This window comes from Heliangelus exortis, chromosome 12 (assembly GCF_036169615.1).
Source record: "Heliangelus exortis chromosome 12, bHelExo1.hap1, whole genome shotgun sequence".
Taxonomy (NCBI): Eukaryota; Metazoa; Chordata; class Aves; order Apodiformes; family Trochilidae; genus Heliangelus; species Heliangelus exortis.
Window position 1 is genome coordinate 19,840,764 of NC_092433.1, and position 20,153 is coordinate 19,860,916.

The following is a 20,153-nucleotide window of genomic DNA, read 5'->3' on the forward strand; positions in this document are numbered from 1 at the left end:
TGGGGTTTGCATCGGGATCGTGGGAACGTGGCGTGGGGTGCATAAAGCACACGGAGCGTGGGCAGAGAGGCTGTGCCCAGCGCTGTGGTACCTAAGGGATGGGATTTAACCTATAGATTACTCACGTTTATCCACGATACCTGCCCAGCACCTGCTGCAATTAACATCCTTATGTGTAGAATTAATGCAGGATAGGGCTGTGTTCCCAAAAAAGTGTTTCCAGATTATCCATCAGTATAATCCATTGGCACAACGGTTTAATGCTCATTTCAACCTCCAAAGGAAAAAAAAAACAAACCCACAACAACAACAAACAACAACAACAACAAAAAAAAAGAAAAAAGAAAAGAAAAAAAAGAAAAAGAAAAAAAGGAAAAAAAAAAAAAAGGAAAAAAAAAAAAGGAAAAAAAAAAAAAAAGGAAAGAAAAAAAAAAAGAATACAGATGCTGCCCTTAAGCCTTCCCACCCTGAGATGTCAAAGCCTGCAAGCAGAGGTGGCTGTAGGTGAGCAGTGGTTATTTAGCAATGCCCATGGTAAGGAGCAGTCCCCTGTGTGTGGGGATTGCTCAGCACAAGTGAGGACGAGGCCCTTTTGTAAGTTCTCTTCAAAGTCATTGCTGGTAACTTGTGCCAAGGGTGGGGTTCTCCAGCCCTTGGGCTCTGGCTGAGGCCATCAGCACCCATGTGTCCTATGCTTCTTCTTCCTCCTTTGCAGCAAAAAGATGCAACTAAACTGCAGCTGAAGGAAAGGCAGCAGGGTGTAAGATAGTCAGGGATTCCTACAAATTTCAGGTCTGAGGACCAAAAAAGTAAATGCTTACACCTTTTTGTTCAAGAGTAGTATCTAACATAAAACTGGGTACATGTCTTCCTCCCATGAGAGCCCTCATCTTCTCTTTACTGGGGATGACACAACTCATCATCATTTCAGAATAAGGAATAAAGAAAAAAATAAAGAAATGGAACTTCCTTGAGCACTTCTGTGCTTATAAATACCTAAAAGGTAGGTGTCAGGATGGGGCTAGTCTTTTCCAGTCCTGCCCAGTGACAGAACAAGAGGTAATGGGCACAAATTTGAAGATAGGAAGTTACATCTAAGCATGAGGAGGAATTTCTTCTCTGTGAAGGCAGCAGAGCACTGGAAGAGGCTGCCCAGAGAGGTGGTGAAGTCTCTGTCTCTGGAGACATTCAAAACCTGCCTGGATGTCATCCTGTGCCACCTGCTCTAGGTGGATTTGCCCTGGGAGAAAGGTTGGACTAGATGATCTCCAGAGGTCTTTTCCAACCCCTAACAATCTATCCCAGGATTTCCATTTTTCACACTTACAAATGGATTTTACCAAGGATGGTATCATCCAGTCTTTATGGCAAAAACATCACCACGAAGGCAGGGAAGCAGAAACCTGTTTTTCCTTCCAAGTGAATATCAAATCCTGTTACTGCAGGTTTCTTTACTGGGTTTTCTTTACAAAAGTTTTCAATGCAGGGAAGTGAGAAGCAGCTTGTCACAAGCCAGGTGAATGGCACCATGGTAGTGTGCAAGCTGAGCAGGTCAGGAATGGAAACGTAGTTCAGAGAGGTACAATGGGCTCCTGCTTTGCTCCTGGGAGAGGCAGCAATTTGCTCTTAGTAGCAAGAAGCAAATTACTACCCCAGTCCTTGCCAGCTGGGCTGGCTGGGACTTTGTGATCAGGGCAAAGGCTCCTCCTACTCACTGTCCCCCTGCTAAGGAGCTGGGGGAGTAGCAGGTGCCTGGTTTATTATGTGCCAGAAATCCTGAATCCTGCTCTCATCCCCAGGCAGAAAGGGTCCATTTGCCCTTGGATTCCTTCCTGTGCTCTCCCTGTGCAGCCAAGGTCTGGAGCCTGAGGCAGGTGGTGAGCAGCGTTCTCAATCCAGAGCTGTCCATGCCTTCTGCACCAGGGACCTGGTAATGCTTCCTTCTTTTTTTCCTGTGGTTCACTTACTTGTGAGGATTTCAGTGCTCTGTCATGTAAATCTTTACTGTGTGTGGGAGCTGCTCTCCAGGGCTGTCAGCAGAATGGATCCTCTTCTGGATCCTCTACAGTGCTGAAAGAAATATTTACTCATTCTGTGGGATATTAATTGAAAAGATTTAATATATATAATTTTTCCCCTATAAGGATTATGACTGTGCAGCAAAAATAAGCATGGCTATAGTGAAGGAGCAGTTGGGTTGTGGGTTTTTTGTTGTTTTTCTTTAGTACTGGAGAGGAACACTACTCAAATTTTACTGTATATAAAATGACAGTGCTGGCAGTCTTCACAAGCAGAGTTTTCAATTATCCATCATTAGTCCCTTTTGCCCTGAGAATGTACTTAAGAAAGCAACAGAGTGCAGGAAAACAAATGAATACAAAATTAATTGTAAAATTGCTGCTTCAGAGTCAGAAAATAAAAACATTTCTTTTATGTTGAGCAGTGGTCCTAGCCCCATGCTTTAATGAATCTCTATGAAAACACAAAGTAAATATAACTTATTTTCTCCTTCCAAATTTACAGTGCAATTTACTGATATGGCAGCAAAACCTAGGCATCCAAATTCTACAGACTTCTTGAGCTGAAAACAGTCTGCCAGGATAACTTCACCTTATTAAAGCCACGGGGTTCTGGCTGCATCATGATGGAATTCAGGAAAATCAGCTCATTTCCCATGAGCTGGGACAGTTCTCCAGTGCATTGTGCCCACTTGTTCTCACTGCTCCTTTTCCTAGAATTCTTTTCTGCACCATTTCTGTGCTTCCACCAGGAAGCTTCGTGTTTTTATTCTCTCGGGAGGCCAAATGAAATAATTACAGTTACAGTTTGCTTCTGAGCAACATCCACCTTCCAGTTTGTAATCCTGGAGGCTTCTGAGAACTTTTGCTGGTGTCAATCTATTGATCACATTTGTGGTCCTAATTCCTTTGCTTACAGGCAGCTAATCTCTTCCACACAGGGTTTAATTATTCCCTTTCCTCACACTGAGTACCCCAGGATTAAAACACTGATTTCACTCTTACTGCAATACTATAGCAGTGAGACACTTTTGAGCACGAAGCTGAGAAGCTGGGATGTTGCCTAGCACTTGTCCCTATTGTTAGGAGTGTTTTTCATCTCCTAATGCTGCAGTGCTGGCATGAACAGCTCTGAGGATGGAAAGCTTTGTGATCATCTGCCTCATCATGGAGACCAACCACGAGTAGGATTAGACAGTTTGATGCTTAGAATCCTGGTGGCTGCCTGGAATATCTTCTATTCTAATTTTTCTTCTGGGGTTGCTGCTTGTGCACCTGAACCAACTGTAGAGGCAAAAAAAAAAAAAAAAAAAAAAAAAAAAAAAAAAAAAAAAAGTGCAAACCCACCTAGGGTGCTGGAGTGTTTCTGACTGAAACAGTCCAGAGAAGTCAATGAGGAATTGCAAATTTGGCAGCATAAAACTAGACAATACTGTTATCATTCTTTGCTAATAAAATACTTCAAAATTCATTTTAACACCTTTCATCAATGGCGTTGAAGAAAGACGACTGAGTGATATTACCAAGAAGGTTTTTTTTCACTATTTCCTCACTGAATTCTTGAACAATTCTCATTCCTTAGACCTCTTCGTGTATGTGTGTGTGATTTAAACCCACGCCCTTGTTTGCTGCTGATTGAACAGGGCTTTATTCCCCATCTTGGGAGCAGTTGCTTTAAGAGAATAATTCCATGGTACTTTTGTGTTAATTTTTTTCATTTGCAGACTGCCTTAGTGCTTCATCTCTTCTTAAAGCTGTAAGATTATAGGAACCCTGTGAACTCACCATGCCTGCAGCAGCATCCCAAAGCAAGTTCCTAAAGAGAAATGGGAACATTTTCTGTGGCTTCAAATTTTCATTATTATCTTGTCTTTGCCAACACTGCTTCAAATCTAGCAATATCTTTGCACTACTTACTCAGTATTTTTGTCTGAAGGGCCTTCAGTAGCACAGTACTCACAGCCTTTGAAGAACTGACCCTGGTCCAGAAGCAAACGTGGTCCATGAGAGAAAATTATATTCTTTGATATTCTACCTTCTGGAGAGGCTGCAAGAGCAGAGGGCAGGGAGGCAGCAGAAGCAGCAGGAGACAAAGCATGGGGAGATGTTTGCAGCTCGGTGCCAGGAGCTGAGGATTTGCAGCCTGGGGAGGAGCAGAGTGTCCCCAGGTCCCTGCTGTCCCCGTGTACCCCGTGTTCTCAGCACTTCATGCTGTCAGGTTGGGTGTGCCTGGGGGACGCCTTCGATCTCTCTCTGCGGGAATTTCCCCAAAAACCTGGCTTCCATCCCACGCCGTTCCTAACAGACTGCTGCTGCTCTTTTGGGGCACTGGGTGAGGAGGACATTTCAAGGCACAGCTCTGGCACAGCCCCCAAGGTGTTCCGTGGGCAAAGCTCTTTGCCACCGGCTCTGGTGTCAGTGCCTCAGAGCAGCAGGCGTTCCAGCCATTCACTGTCCCCAGCCTCCTGAACTCACCCAGAGATTAGATTTGATTACACAAGAATTCATTAGGATTACCTAATGGCATCAGGCACCGTTACTCTGCCAGAGTTCTGATGAGTAATGGCTCGGAGGGCTGCAGCTGTTTATGAAAACCATACCCCGCTGGTCACTGACCTTTGCTTAAGCCCTTCAGTAACTCATGGGCTTCAACTTCTGCATATTCTCACTGGAGAGACATAACCACAACTGCTCCGTGTTATTTTTGTTTTTAATGAAGACCCAATGTAGCGGTAGGTCGTGTCGAACCGGGCCACCGGCTGATCAGGTTTGTTCCCTCCTTCCAGCAGCCGCCCAGTGCCTTCAGCGGGAAACAAGCCATGAGCGGGGTTACGCACCAGTTCCCAGCTGTTTCCCGAGGCAGCAGGTAGGTGCGGGTGGAAGGGGGAGGAGGGAAGAGGTTTTTCCTTCACCTTAAGCCAATTAAAGTGATCCAGCAGTTCTGCGGCGCAAACATTGGATGCGCTTCAGCACGGCGCTCAGTGCTGCCAAACAGAGCCACGTGTACCCTTCAGAGGGCACAGAAACTACGCTGTGATCGCAGACAACATGCCCTGACTCCTATTCTTAAGGACACATAATTGCACAAAGCAATAAATAAAAGGAAATGTCTTTTTCTTTTTTTTTTTTTCTTTTTTTTTAAAAAAAACCAAAACATTGCTCGTCATTCTGGCTGGAGGTGCTTTGTCAGTCACAGAACGAGCTTTAACGTTAGCACCACAGCCTCACCCAAGAGGAAACCCAACTTTTCAGCTCTTCTCCTGCAAACCAGCCGGTTCCCCGCTCCCGGTCCCAGGCTCTTATCTCCCGCCGAGGGAATTACCGGCAGCGAGAGCGCGGTGCGTGTCCCCAGCCTGGCGGGATCGCACCCCTGATGTTTTCAGCGTCATCTCTCCGCTGGTTTGCCCTTCCCGAGCCGTGCTCCAGACCCCCATTTCTAACGATTTTATTTTCCCTGCGGTTTGTGGCCGGTGAAGCCGTGCCGGTGTACCCCGCTGCTCCGGGCTGCAGGTGGGCGCTCCGGGAGCACCGCTCCCCCGCACGCCCGGTACCGGGACTCCGTACCGTGCCCCGCGAACAAAACCCAGCGTGATCCCCCCCGACTCAGACACGCCGTGAGCACCCAGCCCTGGGGGACGCAGAGCTCCCACGGCCCGGGCAGAGCCCCGGGGGTCACCCCCGTCCCGCGGGGCCCATCCCGCCGCCCCGGGGCACGCTGGGAGTTGTAGTCCTTGGGGGCCGGGCCGGGGCGGCGGTGCGGCGGGGCAGGACTCCGCTACCCAGAGAGCCCCGCGGGGAATATAAAGGGCGGCGGCGAGCTCCGGGCGCAGTAACCATGTGGATGTGCAGCTGAGGCGGCGGCGGGCGGGGGGAGCTCGGCGCAGCCTCCATCCTAACGGGACCGGGCAGCGCCGCACCGCACCGCACCGCACCGCCAGCATGGGGCTGCCGAACCGCCGCTAGCCCGCCCCGCCGCCACCGGAGACAGGTAGGGTCGGTGGGACGGGCAGGAGATGGGGAGGGAGGGAGGGAGGGAGGGAAGGAAGCGGAGAAGGAGGGAAGCGGAGAGCCCTTCCCCGCTCCGGCCGTCGGGGCAGCCCCTTCCCCAGGCCGCCGCTGGGCTCTGGGTGCGGGGCCGGGGGCTGCAGGCCGGGGCCGGGGCTGGGCCTCGGTGGGGATGTCCGGACAGGGGATCCCCGGCAGGACGGGGCAGAGCCCTCTCCGCCCTCCCGGGTGGTTCCGCAGTGCCTGTGGGCGCTGCCCCGCAGGACCGGGGTCACGGTCGCCACGCGGGGCTGATCCCGTTCTTGTCCGCGGGACGAGCGAGGCCTCGGCGCTGGAGCCGTGTGTCCGCTCCAACTTTCCCTCTGGTTTTCCTCCCGGAGTTGAGGCTCTTTTGCAAGGGATGTTCGGCGTTATGTAAACACTTGGGAGCGCGGCTGGGGGCTTGTCCACGGGCGATCTTTTTCTTAAATGGGCAAAAGCCGGGCAAGTGGGGGTGCGTGTTTCGGAGGGTCTCGGTAAGGGGTCTGACAGGCCAAATATTTAGGCGTTTCCTGGACTTTAATAACTGGGCTTCAGCGAGGGGGAGGCGGCGTGTGTGTGCTCCCCGTTTTTCGTGGGGTGTGCCATAGTTCTGAGCGGGTTTACCTCTTCAGCCTAAAAGCTCAATTATTGCTAATTCTGCTGGTTGTGGGGGCCTGGGGGCTGCCCTGGGGCTCCTCTGGCTGCAGAGAGGCTGCTCCACAGCCTGTTGCTCCTCAGCCCCCTTTGTGCTGCCCGGGTGCTGGGGCTTTGCTGGGGAGCTGCAGGTGGCAGTGGGCACGATGTGGTGGCCATGGCTTGGGGTAAAACCTCTTTGCCCCGTGTGAGGTCAGACTGGCTCACAGAAGTTTGTAGAACAAAAGGCTCCAACAGGTGTAAGGTTTGAATCCCCTCCTCAAAGCTGTCCTTTCACACACGCGCAGCAGCTCAGCTGGAGATGGTTCGTGCTGTGGGGCTGCTGGTCACAGATCAGGAAAGGGAGAAAGGGAAACCTGGCCAATACAATCCAGATCCTTGCCTTGGGAAGCTATAGGCACTCAGAACTCTACATAACTGGGATGCATGTATAGTAGCTTTCGTTTTATCTATTACTGAGGGCCAGTACCTCTTTCATTTCTTAAATATGCACTTTGCTACTTGCTTTTGAGTTTCTTTTCTTGTGCTAAGAATTTGCCTGATATCCCAGGACTTCCAAACCTGTTGAGCCAAGAGACTCTCTGACTCGGAGCCCAGTCCAAAGGCTCACATTTGAATTGCTTTCCTTGCAGGGTTCAGCTGTCTGAGTGTGGGATGGGATGTGAAGCCAGTTTTCATTCCCTCAGTGGTTTCTCTGTGGTTATATGAACGGGCTACCCTGCACTGGGGTTTTTGTTTGTTTATTTTCTGAACCTCTACTTTAAGTCAATTTCCTCACACAACAAACATTCGGGGTTCTAAATACTCAGTGGCTTTGTTGGTGTAAGGTCGGTTTGTTGCAGCAAAGCTTTGCTTATCCACGCTGGTAGAGAAAACTGGGGCCATCGGTCAGGCCAAAAATTGTGGTGTAACAGGACACTTGATGAAACAAATGTGAAAGTTGATTGCTACAGAAACCAATGACTTGAAAAGGTGCAACTATGTAGTGGTCAGTGTGTGTAAACAACCAAAAAAAAAAAAAAAAAAAGGAGTCATTGTGGAAATGAAAAACACAGTTCCAGTGGTTTTGAAAGCAAGCTGTTACAGGAGTGCTGTCAAGTGAGCTATTTGAGCTAATTATTTCTAACGTGTTCTTTAGGACATTTTGTTTATCAATAACGTTTTTTTTCTTGTTAAAATACCTTATTCCACCCTGAGATTGAAGCATTTGCTTAGGTGAGTGTTTTTCCATCTGCTTGTTTTGCAATGTTGATTAAGCCTTGAAATAGAGAGTGATCTGGTTTCCTCTTACAGGAGTTCATAAATTAGGAAGTGAACAAACAGCAAGAGTAACTTTTGTTTGCCTTTGCAATCATGGGGTGGAGCTTAACTGTGAGAAATAGTTCATTTTTCTAGGATTTTTGCTAGTCCTGGACACCATCACTGGAGGGTGGAAGAGGCCCTAGTGAAGAGCACTGAAAGGGGGAGCACTTGGTTGGTACTTTTCTTTGGTGACCTTTGCTGGAAGTGCAGGTTTATGAAGAACAGCTGGATGGAGAGGCTCTGCTGGGACTGATAATGGGGCAGAGGTGGGGTAAATGAGAGCTGTGGTCTCTGCTTGTGAACAAGGGGTGTAAAGTGGTTTTACTTATGGCACCTTGAATCCTCTGGCTTCACCTCAATGAATCCATGCTGGTGTGGGTAGACTAGAGAGTGGGAAAATCAAGTGAAGAAATCTGGAGTACTGGCAGCTCACAAGTGGTATTTGCACCTTAGAGTGAGCCTTGCAGCCCCTGGTGTCCTGCGGGTGTGTGGTGGGAAGGCTTGGTCTGGATTTATGGCAACTCTTGTTGTAAAGGCAGCACTGGATGAGCAGTGTGAGGAGATGGCCAGTCCCCTGCAAGAGGGGCAGATTTTGGATGAAACATACAGACAACTTTCCAGCTTGCCCAGGACTGTGCTCATGTGTGCTGGGGAAAGGGAACAGCCCTGGTGGGTGCTCAGGCACCAGCTGGTGTGGTTCAGAAGCCCCTTCTGGAAGCAGGACATCCTTTCATCTGCTTCCTGTAAGATCATAGAATTGCCTCACTTGGAAAAGACCTCTAAGATTATCAAGCCCAGTTGTTAACCCAGCACTGACAAGTCCACTGTGAAGCCTTGTCCCTCAGCACCCAGCTTTCAAACCCCTCTGGAGATGGGAACTCAGCTGTTTCCCTGGGCAGCCTGTTCCAGTGCCTGGCAACCCTTTGGGGAGGAAATTTCTCCTCCTATCCAATCTAAACCTCCCCTGATGCACCTTGAGCCCCTTTCCAGTCGTTGTGTCACTTGTTACTTGGGAGAAGAGACCAACACTCACTTAGCTACAACTTGTCACTGCTGATAAATTGCTGATACAGACAGTATTGAGGTGAAACATCTTTTTCAGTGCCCTGAAATAAGCTTAAAAGAGGAGCCAGGTACCTGGAGCCTTTGTCTCATGCCTGTTTTTTGATGAAGCAGTCAGAAAAGCAGGTGTAGCCCATTCTGGTTGTTTTTTGGTTTTGGTGGGGTTGTTTCCCTGTGATGCTGTGTGTGGTAATTCTTCAGTGCATAGTGTACTCCTTAGGAGTATCTGATGTGTCAAGTTGCAGAGTGTGCTGGAAGGCTTGGAGACATTATTACCCCACAAATACAAGATAGTTGTAGAGTTACTTCTTGAAGCCGGGAGGAATCTCAAGCTCCCGTGGGAGGTGGGATGAGGGTAGTGGCTCAGTAGTAGCTGGTAGACAAGCTGCTCACACACCCGTGGGTGAGTGTGAGGGAAGGCAGCTTCACCAAAGCAGCTTATGGAGACCAGAAGGATTTTAAAAGTAGAAAATGGTGTGCTGATACAAAGTTATGTAAATGTAATTTTTCTGTCACAATGTGACCATGGCATTAACCTGGTTCTGTAAAAATCTGCCTCACACTATGTTCAGAATCAGTTTCTTTTGCTGTCATTGCACCGTCACCAGTTGCTGTTGCTTCAGTAGCCTGGAACCTTTTTTTTTTTTTTTTTTTTTTTTCCTACTTCTTTTGTGTGAGAGTGCAGAGGGTGAGTTAAAAGCCTGTGAGCAGTAGGACAGAGGGGCCTGTGTGGGTGCAGCCAGGTACAGCTGTGGAGCAGAAGGGTTGGGAAGGCATCGGGCAGTGTCTGTGGCCAGAGCTGCTCACAGGGATTCCTCTGCCCTGCATCTCCCAGGGGCTGCTGCAGGTGGCAGGGTGCCAGGAGCTGCCTCGGTATTCCTCTCTGGTTTCTCTTCCCAGCAGGAGGTAGGGAAGCACTCCAGCAGCTAATTCCTGCTTCTCCATCCCAGCACAGCTGGAGGGTGGCTGGGTATGGGGGCACAACTCCCTTTCCAGGGTGCTCAGGAGATTGGCAGCTGCAGGGAGAATGTGTGTGTTGTTCTTGTTTGTTCTGTACCTGTTAAGAAAATACATTTCCAAGTCTTCAGAGCACTTGTGTTTTATGGAACTGAATCCCTTCGGGGGAAAATAAAAAAATACTGAGATGAAACGAAGATGAGAGGAACAGCACTCCAGCTGTGGAGAGCTGCACAACTCAGCTGTGGATGCTGAACTTTGAAAAGTTTCATTTTCATAGTTGTGGTTTTGGTTAAGCCTATCAAGATTTAGATCAGAACTTATTTTTCCTTCCTAACTGTTCTGTATGGAGAATAAAATGTCACTGCAGATCTAGGCAAGTTAACCCTCTGCAGGGAAAAATGCATTAGAAACATGGGGGTACTTGTTATTAGGCTCTGGTAATGTCACTGCATCCCTGTGTGCCAGAGTGCCAAGGTGAGGAGCAGAAAGGATGGTGAATAGCTCCAACAATGCTGACTGGCAGATGAAGCAAATTTCTATGTCAGGATTTTAGAGAAATGTTTCAGTTTTTGGAGATAGGAATGAGGCTTGGATGTTGGATCCATGTGTAATGATGCACACAAATATTTAATTCCCTCTTCATCTGTGCTGTCTGCAAAATGTCTGCAGTCTTTGTAATCTCTGTGTACATGCAAGAAATTTCTGATCCCAGTAGCCAAAAAGTGGCTACTGCCAAAAGGCTGTAGCTATTTTATTTTTTTCCCCAAATTTTGGGAGTTATTTCATAGCAGTTTCACACTAAACTTTTTTTGCAGACGGTTCTTTTGCACCTTGGCCTATTCTCTCCACCTCAACAAAAAGTTGAGAAATCTGCCAAGAAGTTCTGCAGAACTTTTCCATTGCAGCCCAGATGCATCTCTTCATCTCACTTCTTCCTCATCTTGAGTTGCATGGACACAAAGGCAGATGCCTGAATTGGCTGATGCTGTTTGATCTGGGATGGATTAATTTACAACTTCATGATTAAAATTGCTCTGCAAGCCTTAGCTACTCCTCTGCCTGTAAGGGTTAAGTAGATTCACTTGCTGATGCTCTAGGTGAGATAAGGTGGTGCAGGACTGTGAGCCTTTGCTTCAGAAGAAGGACTCGTGCTTGCATTCTAGAAAATGACTCTTGGGAGGCCAACATGTCCAAGTCAGTTTGGGAACTGGAGCCTTCATCCGTAAAGGAGCCCAGCCCATTGGGTTTTTTTAGAGCAGCAAGGCTCAAAGTAGGTCCCTTGGCCACCAGTGGTTCCCAACACGTGCTCATCATGTGCTGGTGGTGGCTCCTCCTCTTCAGCTGCTTGTCACAGGCACTTGGGTTTTAGTCTGCAGCCCTGGGTGCCTGCTGAGGTGTCCAGGAGGCAAGAGCAGAGAGCTTGTCCTTGGCAGGGGATGCTGCAGCTGGAGAGCAGCCTGACAAACCTTCAGTAGCAGAGACTCCTTGCTAGTGGAAGAAAAGCATCAACTGAATCATCAACCTGGACCCGAGGCTCCCAGGAGGCATCCAGCAAAGCCCAGTCCTGGAGAACGAGAGCAGTGAGACCATGGAGGGCAGAGAACCTCCCCCAAGGTGCAGTATGGGCAGAGGGAGAAATGAGAGGGGCAGGAGGTGCAGAGGGTGAAGGTGTTGGCTGAGGACGAGAGGAGCAGGGGAAGGCAGCTGAAGGCTATCTGAGGCTGACAGGCAAGGAAATTGCTTTGGTTTTTTGCTTAGGGAGTACTGCATTTGCTAAAGGGTGTGTATCTTGTGAGGAAGGAAGCATGGAGGCTCAGGTGTGAGGGTTGTGGCAGCAGGAGACAGCTTGGTCTGTGGTGAAGCCTCAGCAGAGACATGGCCATGAAAATGAAACTGGGACTCTGCTGTACCCTCTTCCCTGGCTGCTTTATTCCCTTGGCCAAGCTCCATTTGGTGTTGTAAACCAAGCTTGCTCTCTTTCCCCATGACATTGGTTGTCCTGTTTCTTTTGGCATGTCCCAACTCTCTTCTAATAGAAATATTCTGGAAAACTCAGTGTGTTTGTAGGGGCCTCGTCCAGAGGCTGACGTCTCAGCTGCCTCCCTCCATCAGAGTTAGAGCCAGTAAGTACAAACCTCAGTAAGTATCAACTTCTGTAAGTGCTGCTGACTTCTAATGGAATTAAAAAGATGCTCTCAGGTCATACTTGGTGTGAAACACAAAAAAGTTCTTTGGTGGTTTTTTTTTTCCCCTCTGACAGTGTTATCTCTAATAGATTTTTTTTTTGTTTTGTTTTTTTTTTTTCCTCCCCAGCTTTCTGCAGTTGTCTGCCAGTAGGATCCATCAGTTGTGTTTCTTACCTCAGTCTGATGTGTAAGATACACTGTCAAAGTGTAACTTCTGCTTAGTGTTGTTATGAGTGTGGTTCTTTTGACCTGGATTTTCTGTAACTAGCTTGTCTGGTTGCACTGGGTGGATGCAAAACCAAACCAAACCAAAAAAAGCAGGCACTCTTTCTGAGGAGAAATGCATCTTATGCATGCTGCTGGATTGAGGACTTCTTGAGGTTTAGGTTATCAAAATGACTGTATCTGTTTCTTTCTCTTAAACTGACTTTTGTTGCACCTTTTTGGAGCAACTTCTGAATGACTTTGTCATTGTTATGGTTAAAAAAAGGAAAAAAGTTATTTATCTGTGTAGTATCAAATATGAATAGAATGTAACTATCATCACCATTCTGCTGTATACATTTATAGCCTCTTCCAACTCCCTTCAAGAAAAGGGGGGAAATATGCTTGAGGAGATGTGCTGAGAGACTGAGCTTCCTCCTGGGAGGAGAGAGGTGGTGTGGATGGGGATTCCAGAGACCTGGATTCAGATCTGGGCTCTGAGCCTGACCCACTGTGTGTCCTTGAGAAAGTTCTGTCCTGCTCCCTCCTTCCCCTGGCTCCAGCTTGCTTCTTCAGACTGCAAACTATAGAAAAATCTGCTGTGCTGTAAGTGTGGGGAGGAAACCCCCTTTCTCTTCAGAAGGTGCATTTCTCCTCTTTAATCTCCTGGTTCAGCAGGTGACAATTTTTGGGGCAGCGAGCAGGCTCCTAGACATGAAAGGCTGCAGTGATCGTGTGTGGTAGATAAAGGCACTGTGCTGATGTTCTAAATATTTTTTTTTTTTTATTTGTAATCTCTACAATGTAACTGCATGCGCATCAGATGGGCGATGCTGAAGCCTCTCAGAACCCACCCCAATTCCTGTTCCTGCAGCCAGTGTCAGGGTGAGCATCCTGACCTTGGAATCCATGGAGCTGGGTGCTCCCTGTCCTCCTGGCATGGGACATGGGACATGGGCCCTGTGCTGCTCCCACTCTGCTCCTGCCTTGCTGCCCAGCTGAGGGGGAAGAAACTTCCCTGAGATGTCCTGTGGGGTCTGTGGGACTCTCTGCTGCCCAAACCCCACTCTGTGCCTGTCCCTGGTGTCTGCCAAGAGCTCCCCGTGGATCTGCTAAGTCAGGAGCTTTGCAAATGTGTTCTGTCCCCAGCCTGATTATTCACCAGATGATCTTTTAAATAGAGCACTTCCTCCCTGCCTTGGCTCTTCTAATGGGATTCTTGTGAATCTTTCTCACAGCCCTCAGGGAGGGAACCTTTTGATTTTATTTATTGAAACAAGAATGGGAAACATCAGGTTTTTATTTCAATTTTTTTTAAAAAAAAAAAATGTAGCTGCACCTGTAAAAATAGACACAGAAGGCTGGGTGTGTGGTATCCAAAAAGCCATGGAAACCATTAGAGAAATGGTGGTTATGAGGAACATTGTTTCAGGGCGAAATTTTCAGCCTAGTAATCTTGTTACAAAGTTTGGATTTACCAAATTGTTAAAGCACTGAAATTTCACTGAAATACAGGAGGTGAGGGTTTGGGGGCATTGAAAAAAATGTTAGTTTGGCCTGATTTACAAATACCAAGAACCCAACTCCATTTGAACAAACACTGACTTGCCTGCTCTTCTGGGCTCTCAGTGATCAAGTCTTGATATAATGTTAGTGATACCTCTTAGTTTAGGGATGATTCTTCAGGTGCATGGCAATAGCTTCTGCCATTAAACTCTGCTTTATGTTTGCTTTTCTGTTTGGTTTTTTTTTTTTTTTTCTCTACTCCTAAACTCTTACCTTTTTTCTGTTTAAAAACGAACCAATATTTCCCCTGTGCTGTTCCCTGTCTGCAGAAATGAAATTGAAGCAGTTAATTATGGCTTGAGATTCTGTTCTTACCTAAGCAACCTACATCCTGCAAAAGACTTGGATAAAGTGCTGCTCCAATTTCTGTAACAGTACATGTAAAATTGCCAGTCTCTAGTTAATTGAGCACTAAACCACAGTGGAAATATGATAATAGAGAACTGAGTACATCATGGGACTACAAGGCACAGCGAGGAGCTTTTTTTCCTTTTTCTTTTTTTTTCTGAAAACAAGCATCATTCAAACAATCTTAAACAGATTAAGTCATTTGTATCCCAGTTGCTGGAAATCAAACCATCAGCAATAAGACATATTTGGTTTTCTTTCTTCTACAAATAGGATTTGCAGTCATAGGTTAAAGAATTAAAATCTCCCACAGCATCAGCAAAATAACTTCACTCTTGGAAAAACCTTTCAGCATTAGATGTCTTGAGGTGAGGGATAGCATGGTGCTGAAATCTTGTCACAATCTGTCCCCTTGAGGACCTTCCAAAGGGAGCCTTGACTCCACTATTCCAGAAAAGCAAACCTTCAGATTGCTCTGAAGCTGTTTTTCTAACCTAACACCAGGATCTAGATGAGTGATGGGAGAAATTGGTGTGAACTGTTCACAGAGCAGTTGCATTTCCTCTTCTGAGATCTTTAGGAAGCAGCTGGCTCACTGGGGTATTTGGTGTCTAAGAGTCTGTTTGATTCCTAAGTGTTTGCACTGTTAATTCTGCTGTAGCTGCCACCATGACTTGTGTTTTTGTGGGAAAATACATTGAAGTGTCTCAGAGTTGAGTATCAATGACTGTATCAGATTTATTCTGGCTTACTCGAGGCCATCAGGCTACACATAAAATCTGCTTGTGCTCTAAAATAATAATTCTAATTCTCCTTAAAGCCATTGGGGACAGCAATGAGGGAGGGTCTGTGGACTTCACCTTTGGTTTGGAGAGGAAGAGCAGTGTTGGTGGTAAATGGGTAAAATGACCCCATCAAAGTGTTTTGTTTGCATTTCAGGACTGGTTCTTTTCAGTGGCTTTTGCTGTGTTAAATGCTGCTTGTTTGGGGGGTTTGCACAAGATAATCTGTAAGTAAAAAAATACAAAAATGAAGCCTCTAATTGTGGCACTTCCAGTTCAGTCAGAAGACCAAACTCAGAATCTTGTGACACAGATTTGTGTTGGCACAGAGCAGCAGGGGAAAGCCAAGTCCTAAAACTCTTGAGGTGAATAGAAAGTTTTTGCAGGTTTCATTTGCTGCCTGGATTTAGCTGATGCAGTTTTAGATCCAGTCCCCCCGAGCAAAGCTGTGGAATGGCCAAATGACTTGTAAAGCAGTACTTTGCAATTCACATTACAATCAGCAGGTTTCTATATTTTTGGGGGGTTCAATTCTTAAGCAGAGACTTAATGTTATTTTCCTGTGCAGATAAAGTGTATATAAAGCATATTTAAAGATATACCAGCTTTTCCACAGCTGATATACCTGAGGAAGCCATCACCAATGTCATCAAAAGAACTCAGGCTATCAAGGCTTAAAAAATACCGTAGAATGTGTTTATCTTTCAAGTACTTTTTGATGTCTCTGGGTAGATATGAACTACTCTATCTATGTACAGTCCACTTTTAGTTCACATTTCAGTTCTCGTCCCCAAAATTAAGCCTCTCTGTCAAAATTAGAGTGGGAGAAGAATGTTGTTTTAAAAACCTGTGTTGCTGCTGTTGATGTTGCTTAAGCCCAGTAATACTGGTTTGGAGAAACTTTGAATCACCTTTGCTGAATTTATATGCTAATATTGCCACACTGCTATAATTTCCTTACCAGAATATTTCTCTATCTTTGATTTTTCAATTCAATTTGCCTAGAAAGGCCTTGTTTTCCCCCAGTGCTTTATTGGAAGAGGACAAGAGTGCTCTGTGGCTGATAGCCTGCAGTGTGATGGCTTTCTTGCAGGACTCCTCTCCTGTGAGGATGTGGGAATGCCACTAAAGCTGGGATTTGGCATAGCAATACCTGCACCTGTTCCCTTGACCCTCCCCCTCTCATGTTAATGGGTTGCTCTTGGCATATCTCAGATAAATTACAGAGTAATGGTTGTGTTTGTCTGCTGAGCACAATTGCTTTTTGAGCAGAGGTTTTGTGCTTTTGGCCATAAGAGGCAGGAACTGGGGGGGTGTGTGGGAATCCTCAGGCCCTGTGCTTCCAAGGGACTCCTGGTGTCAGCTCAGGTCTTTGGCCAATGCCAAAGGGAAGGGAAGGATCCTCTCCCCAGCCCAGGGGACACAGGTGGATGCTGTGGCTGGCATGTCCAGGAGGGAGCTGGCCCTGTGGTCTGTCTGTGCTACAACCTGGGATAGAAGTGCCAAGGCTGACAGATTTTTACTGCCTCAGGTTATGGGTTCTCCAGGTGAAGATTCCCATGGAGGACTGAGTCTGGGGGGATGAGCACTGGGAGCTGATGTGGACAGGCAGAGCTGTTTTTAAAAGGCTGTCACACTGGGGACCTGGAAACTTTGCTCTTGAAAGCCAGTTCTACTTCTTATGTCAGATATCCCAGTTTCCCACCAGAGGTGGAAAATTCTCCATTTGTGGTAGCTGGTCATTTAGTGTTTAGTGCATATAATTGGTGAATTATTGGAGGAATTTTGTTAGGAGTCACGAGTCCCTTGTGAGATGAAGGCAGCTTTGAAATAAGCTGAATTGGTTTAGAAATTACTCTCTTATAAATCTTATCTTTAAGGGGACTTGGTGGGTCCTTTGGTCCCTCACTCCAGCTGCTGGTTCAGCATGATGCTGAGCATATACCTGGTGTTGACAGCATTCATCAGACCAGTTCTGCCTGGGGTTAGCTGTAGGATAAATAAATATTTTACAGAGAGGCTCTACCCTACCTGGAATAGGCAGTGTGCTTCACCAGAGCCGTGCTCCATCCAAGCATCTCCTGCTGGAGGTAACATCCTGCTGCTTGGCATGCAAACACTGTTCAAGAAGAACCCAAGAGAAGGGTGAATGAGGACTTAGATGCTGAATACTGCATGCCTCAGAAAAGCCTTAAAAATAAGGTGGTTGTAGCCAGTTTAACCCTTTGGAAGTCTTAGCTCCAGCAAAGCTGCAGAGGAGCAGGGGTCAGCTCCTGGCAGCTTCACCCTGAGCACACAGAAGAGGAACCTGGCTCTGTAGTGATGCTTTGCAAGCTCTCCCTGGAAAATTTAAAAGGATTTGGTGAGCAGACTGGCAATGACAATCAGTTGAACACTGTACCCAAGCTGCTTCCAGTTGTAATACTGCCCTTCTTACCCATAAGATATTTGTTTGTCCTAAATGCTAAACGTTTTAGTAATTGAAATGTCAATAAATTCCAAAAGGGCTCATTTAGAATGTAGCTATCATGCTACCCAACATGGTAATGTCAGGGTTGTGATACCATGATATGCTGGGATCTTCCTCAGCCAAGAAAATAAAAGGAAACTGGGGCTGTAAACTGGAAAGTTATCTGAAATTTGATTGTCCATCCTGGGCCTGGTTTTGGTCAATGGTCTGAGATGATAGAGTTTTTTTGGGTTTTTTTTCCAAGGGAAAATTCTCTTCTCTAATGGAAGTCAGTAATTCTGACCTTCACATTCTCTTGGGAAAAGCTGTGGTGAACATCTGCCTCTTCCAAAGAAATGATTTTTCCAAGAAAAATGATGTAGTCCAGTGATATAATTCCCCTCACCCCCCAAATGGGATACCTTAAATGCCATTGTAAAAAGAAATTGCTTAGAAGAATATACATTTCTTGTTGGCTAAGAAAGTTTTTGCTTTGGGCTGTATCAGTTTAGGGCTGAACTTAATTTTGAGGGCTAAAAAGGTTTTTTTTTTTTTTTAGTATGAAGTCTGTAGTTAACATCCAAGTCAGGAAATGGGGAAGGCTGTATTTCTAGTGATGCTAATTTGGTCCCTCAGCATATTTCTGTATGTTTTGTACATATATCTTAAAATAGGTGGTCATGTTTTTCTGTCCACTTATCAGGAAAATGGGAAGGGAACTGTGGAGCCTGTGCAGTGGCTGCAGGATTTGGCATGAAACAAACAACCTGAGCCCAAATGCTTTGCTTCTGTGTGCACACGGATTGGGTTTCAGAGGAGCTGAGGCTTCTTCCCCCTGCACATGAGCTTGGCCTTTGTTTTCCTGAATTTATTTTTAACTGTACAAATGACACAGGGGTTTACAGGCATGAGAATGTCTGCAATGGGCTTGGACTAGATAATAATGACAGTTGTTACTATTATTACCACCAGGACTTTGGGGGTGAGGCAGTGAGGACAGAGTGAGAGCTTTTTGCAGCTTTGTAGAAGAAAAGCAGAAAAGCATAGATTCAGGTTTCTGCTTCTGCTTTCAGTGCATTGGCAACCAACTTCTAAATCTCTGTGGATCTGTTCTTGTTGGGCCCCAGCCCTGCTTGGTAAACCTGATGCTCACACTTCTAATAAACAAGATAATGTTGAGTGAAAGTGAAGATTTATCCCCTCTACAGCATCAGGTCTGCACTCTGACAATAAGCAGAATTTCCTGCTGCTTGGTTCTCCTGGTGTTAGACCATTTAAATGTGATTTGGGTGTGATGTTGGAGAGGGTGAAAATGTTTTCAATTATTTGAGCTTAAATTTGTGAGTCTGGTCCTGGGCAGTGTTCACTGGCAGGGCTGCCTTGCAGAGCAAGTTGCCAGCCCATGAGGAGGAGCAGCTGGGATGAGCTTTGAGTGTTGGTGATGGAAGCCTGAAGCACAGAAAGCTGTTGCAGTGGTTTGAACCCTTAGGAGGGTCTCCAAGAAAGCAGTAAATGGCCTTGGAAAAGCCATCTCTGCAAGTCAGTTCAGTTGGGCTTCTTTTCACCCAAACTCATGTTTGTCTCTTTCTTGCTGTGACAAATACAAACCCTCTTTTCTGTATTTGTTTAAATGACAGGTAGGTGCTGTATCCTTTGATGCAGGATCTGGGGCTTTAAAGAAAATAAGGGTAGCTCTTAATACTCTGGAAACTGACAACACTAAGTGGCTGTCTCCTCAGTGTTACGTTAAGGCAATCTTTGTTGAAAACAGGATTGCAGCACTCCTATTTTCACAGGGATTTGGCTTTCTAATATGTACACAGTTGAAAGTATTTGCCTGTGGAAAATCTTTGTCCTTTTTTTTTTTTTTTTCATGGAAAAATCTGTTGTCAGGCATATTAAGTGGGTCTTCATCTAACACTGTCTTTGAGACAGTAAACGAGTGGCAACATGAATCTTGACTTGACCAAAAAGTATTGGCATGAATCATATCAGTGTTTCTAGAATGGGTCCCACAAGCACCACTCCAGCACCACCAGAAGACCCATAAAACATGCTCAAACCTTCCTTTTGATTCTGACAATCTGGCCAAGAAATGTGATTTAGATGGGACAAATCATGTGTCTTACCCTGAGGCAGCCCCCTCTTCTTCTCCCTTTTCCCCTGCCAGGTGGGATGTAGTGAGTTGGTCTGGATGTCCTGAAGCAGCTGTGAGCACCTGGTGGGCTGAGTACCTGTAAAACAACCCCCCCAGAAAGGGCTGCCAGGGGCTCCTTGTTCTTCCTTAGTTTATTTTTCTAAGTGAGTGTTTTGGCGTGCTGTGTTTTCTTTGGTACCTGAAATTCCAGGACAAGAAGCTGCTGAGTGTTTGAAACAAAGAACAAACAAAAGCAACGGGTTCTGTTGCTGTAACCCCCAGGAGCTGATGGTGAGGAATCCTGCTGGATAAAGGGTGATGTTGTGCTTTGTTCCTCCAGGGGCAGCAAGCCGGAGATGACCGACAAGATGTCGAGCTTCCTTCATATTGGAGATATCTGTTCTCTCTATGCAGAGGGCTCAACAAATGGATTTATTAGCACTTTGGGGTAAGAACAGC

At 46.4% G+C, this 20,153-nt stretch overlaps 1 protein-coding gene across 10 annotated transcripts in view; it reads left to right on the forward strand.

Annotated features, from left to right (window-relative positions):
* The first annotated feature begins 5,840 nt into the window (after positions 1-5,840).
* The window catches only part of ITPR1 (inositol 1,4,5-trisphosphate receptor type 1), a 163,755-nt gene continuing 149,442 nt past the window's right edge, over positions 5,841-20,153 (forward strand). For all 10 annotated transcript variants that reach the window (XM_071756365.1, XM_071756366.1, XM_071756372.1 and 7 more), the window contains exons 1-2: positions 5,841-6,006; positions 20,035-20,142. In XM_071756365.1, coding sequence (XP_071612466.1) covers positions 20,051-20,142 — 92 coding nt within the window. In that variant the 5' untranslated portion in view covers positions 5,841-6,006; positions 20,035-20,050. The remainder of the gene's footprint in view (positions 6,007-20,034; positions 20,143-20,153) is intronic.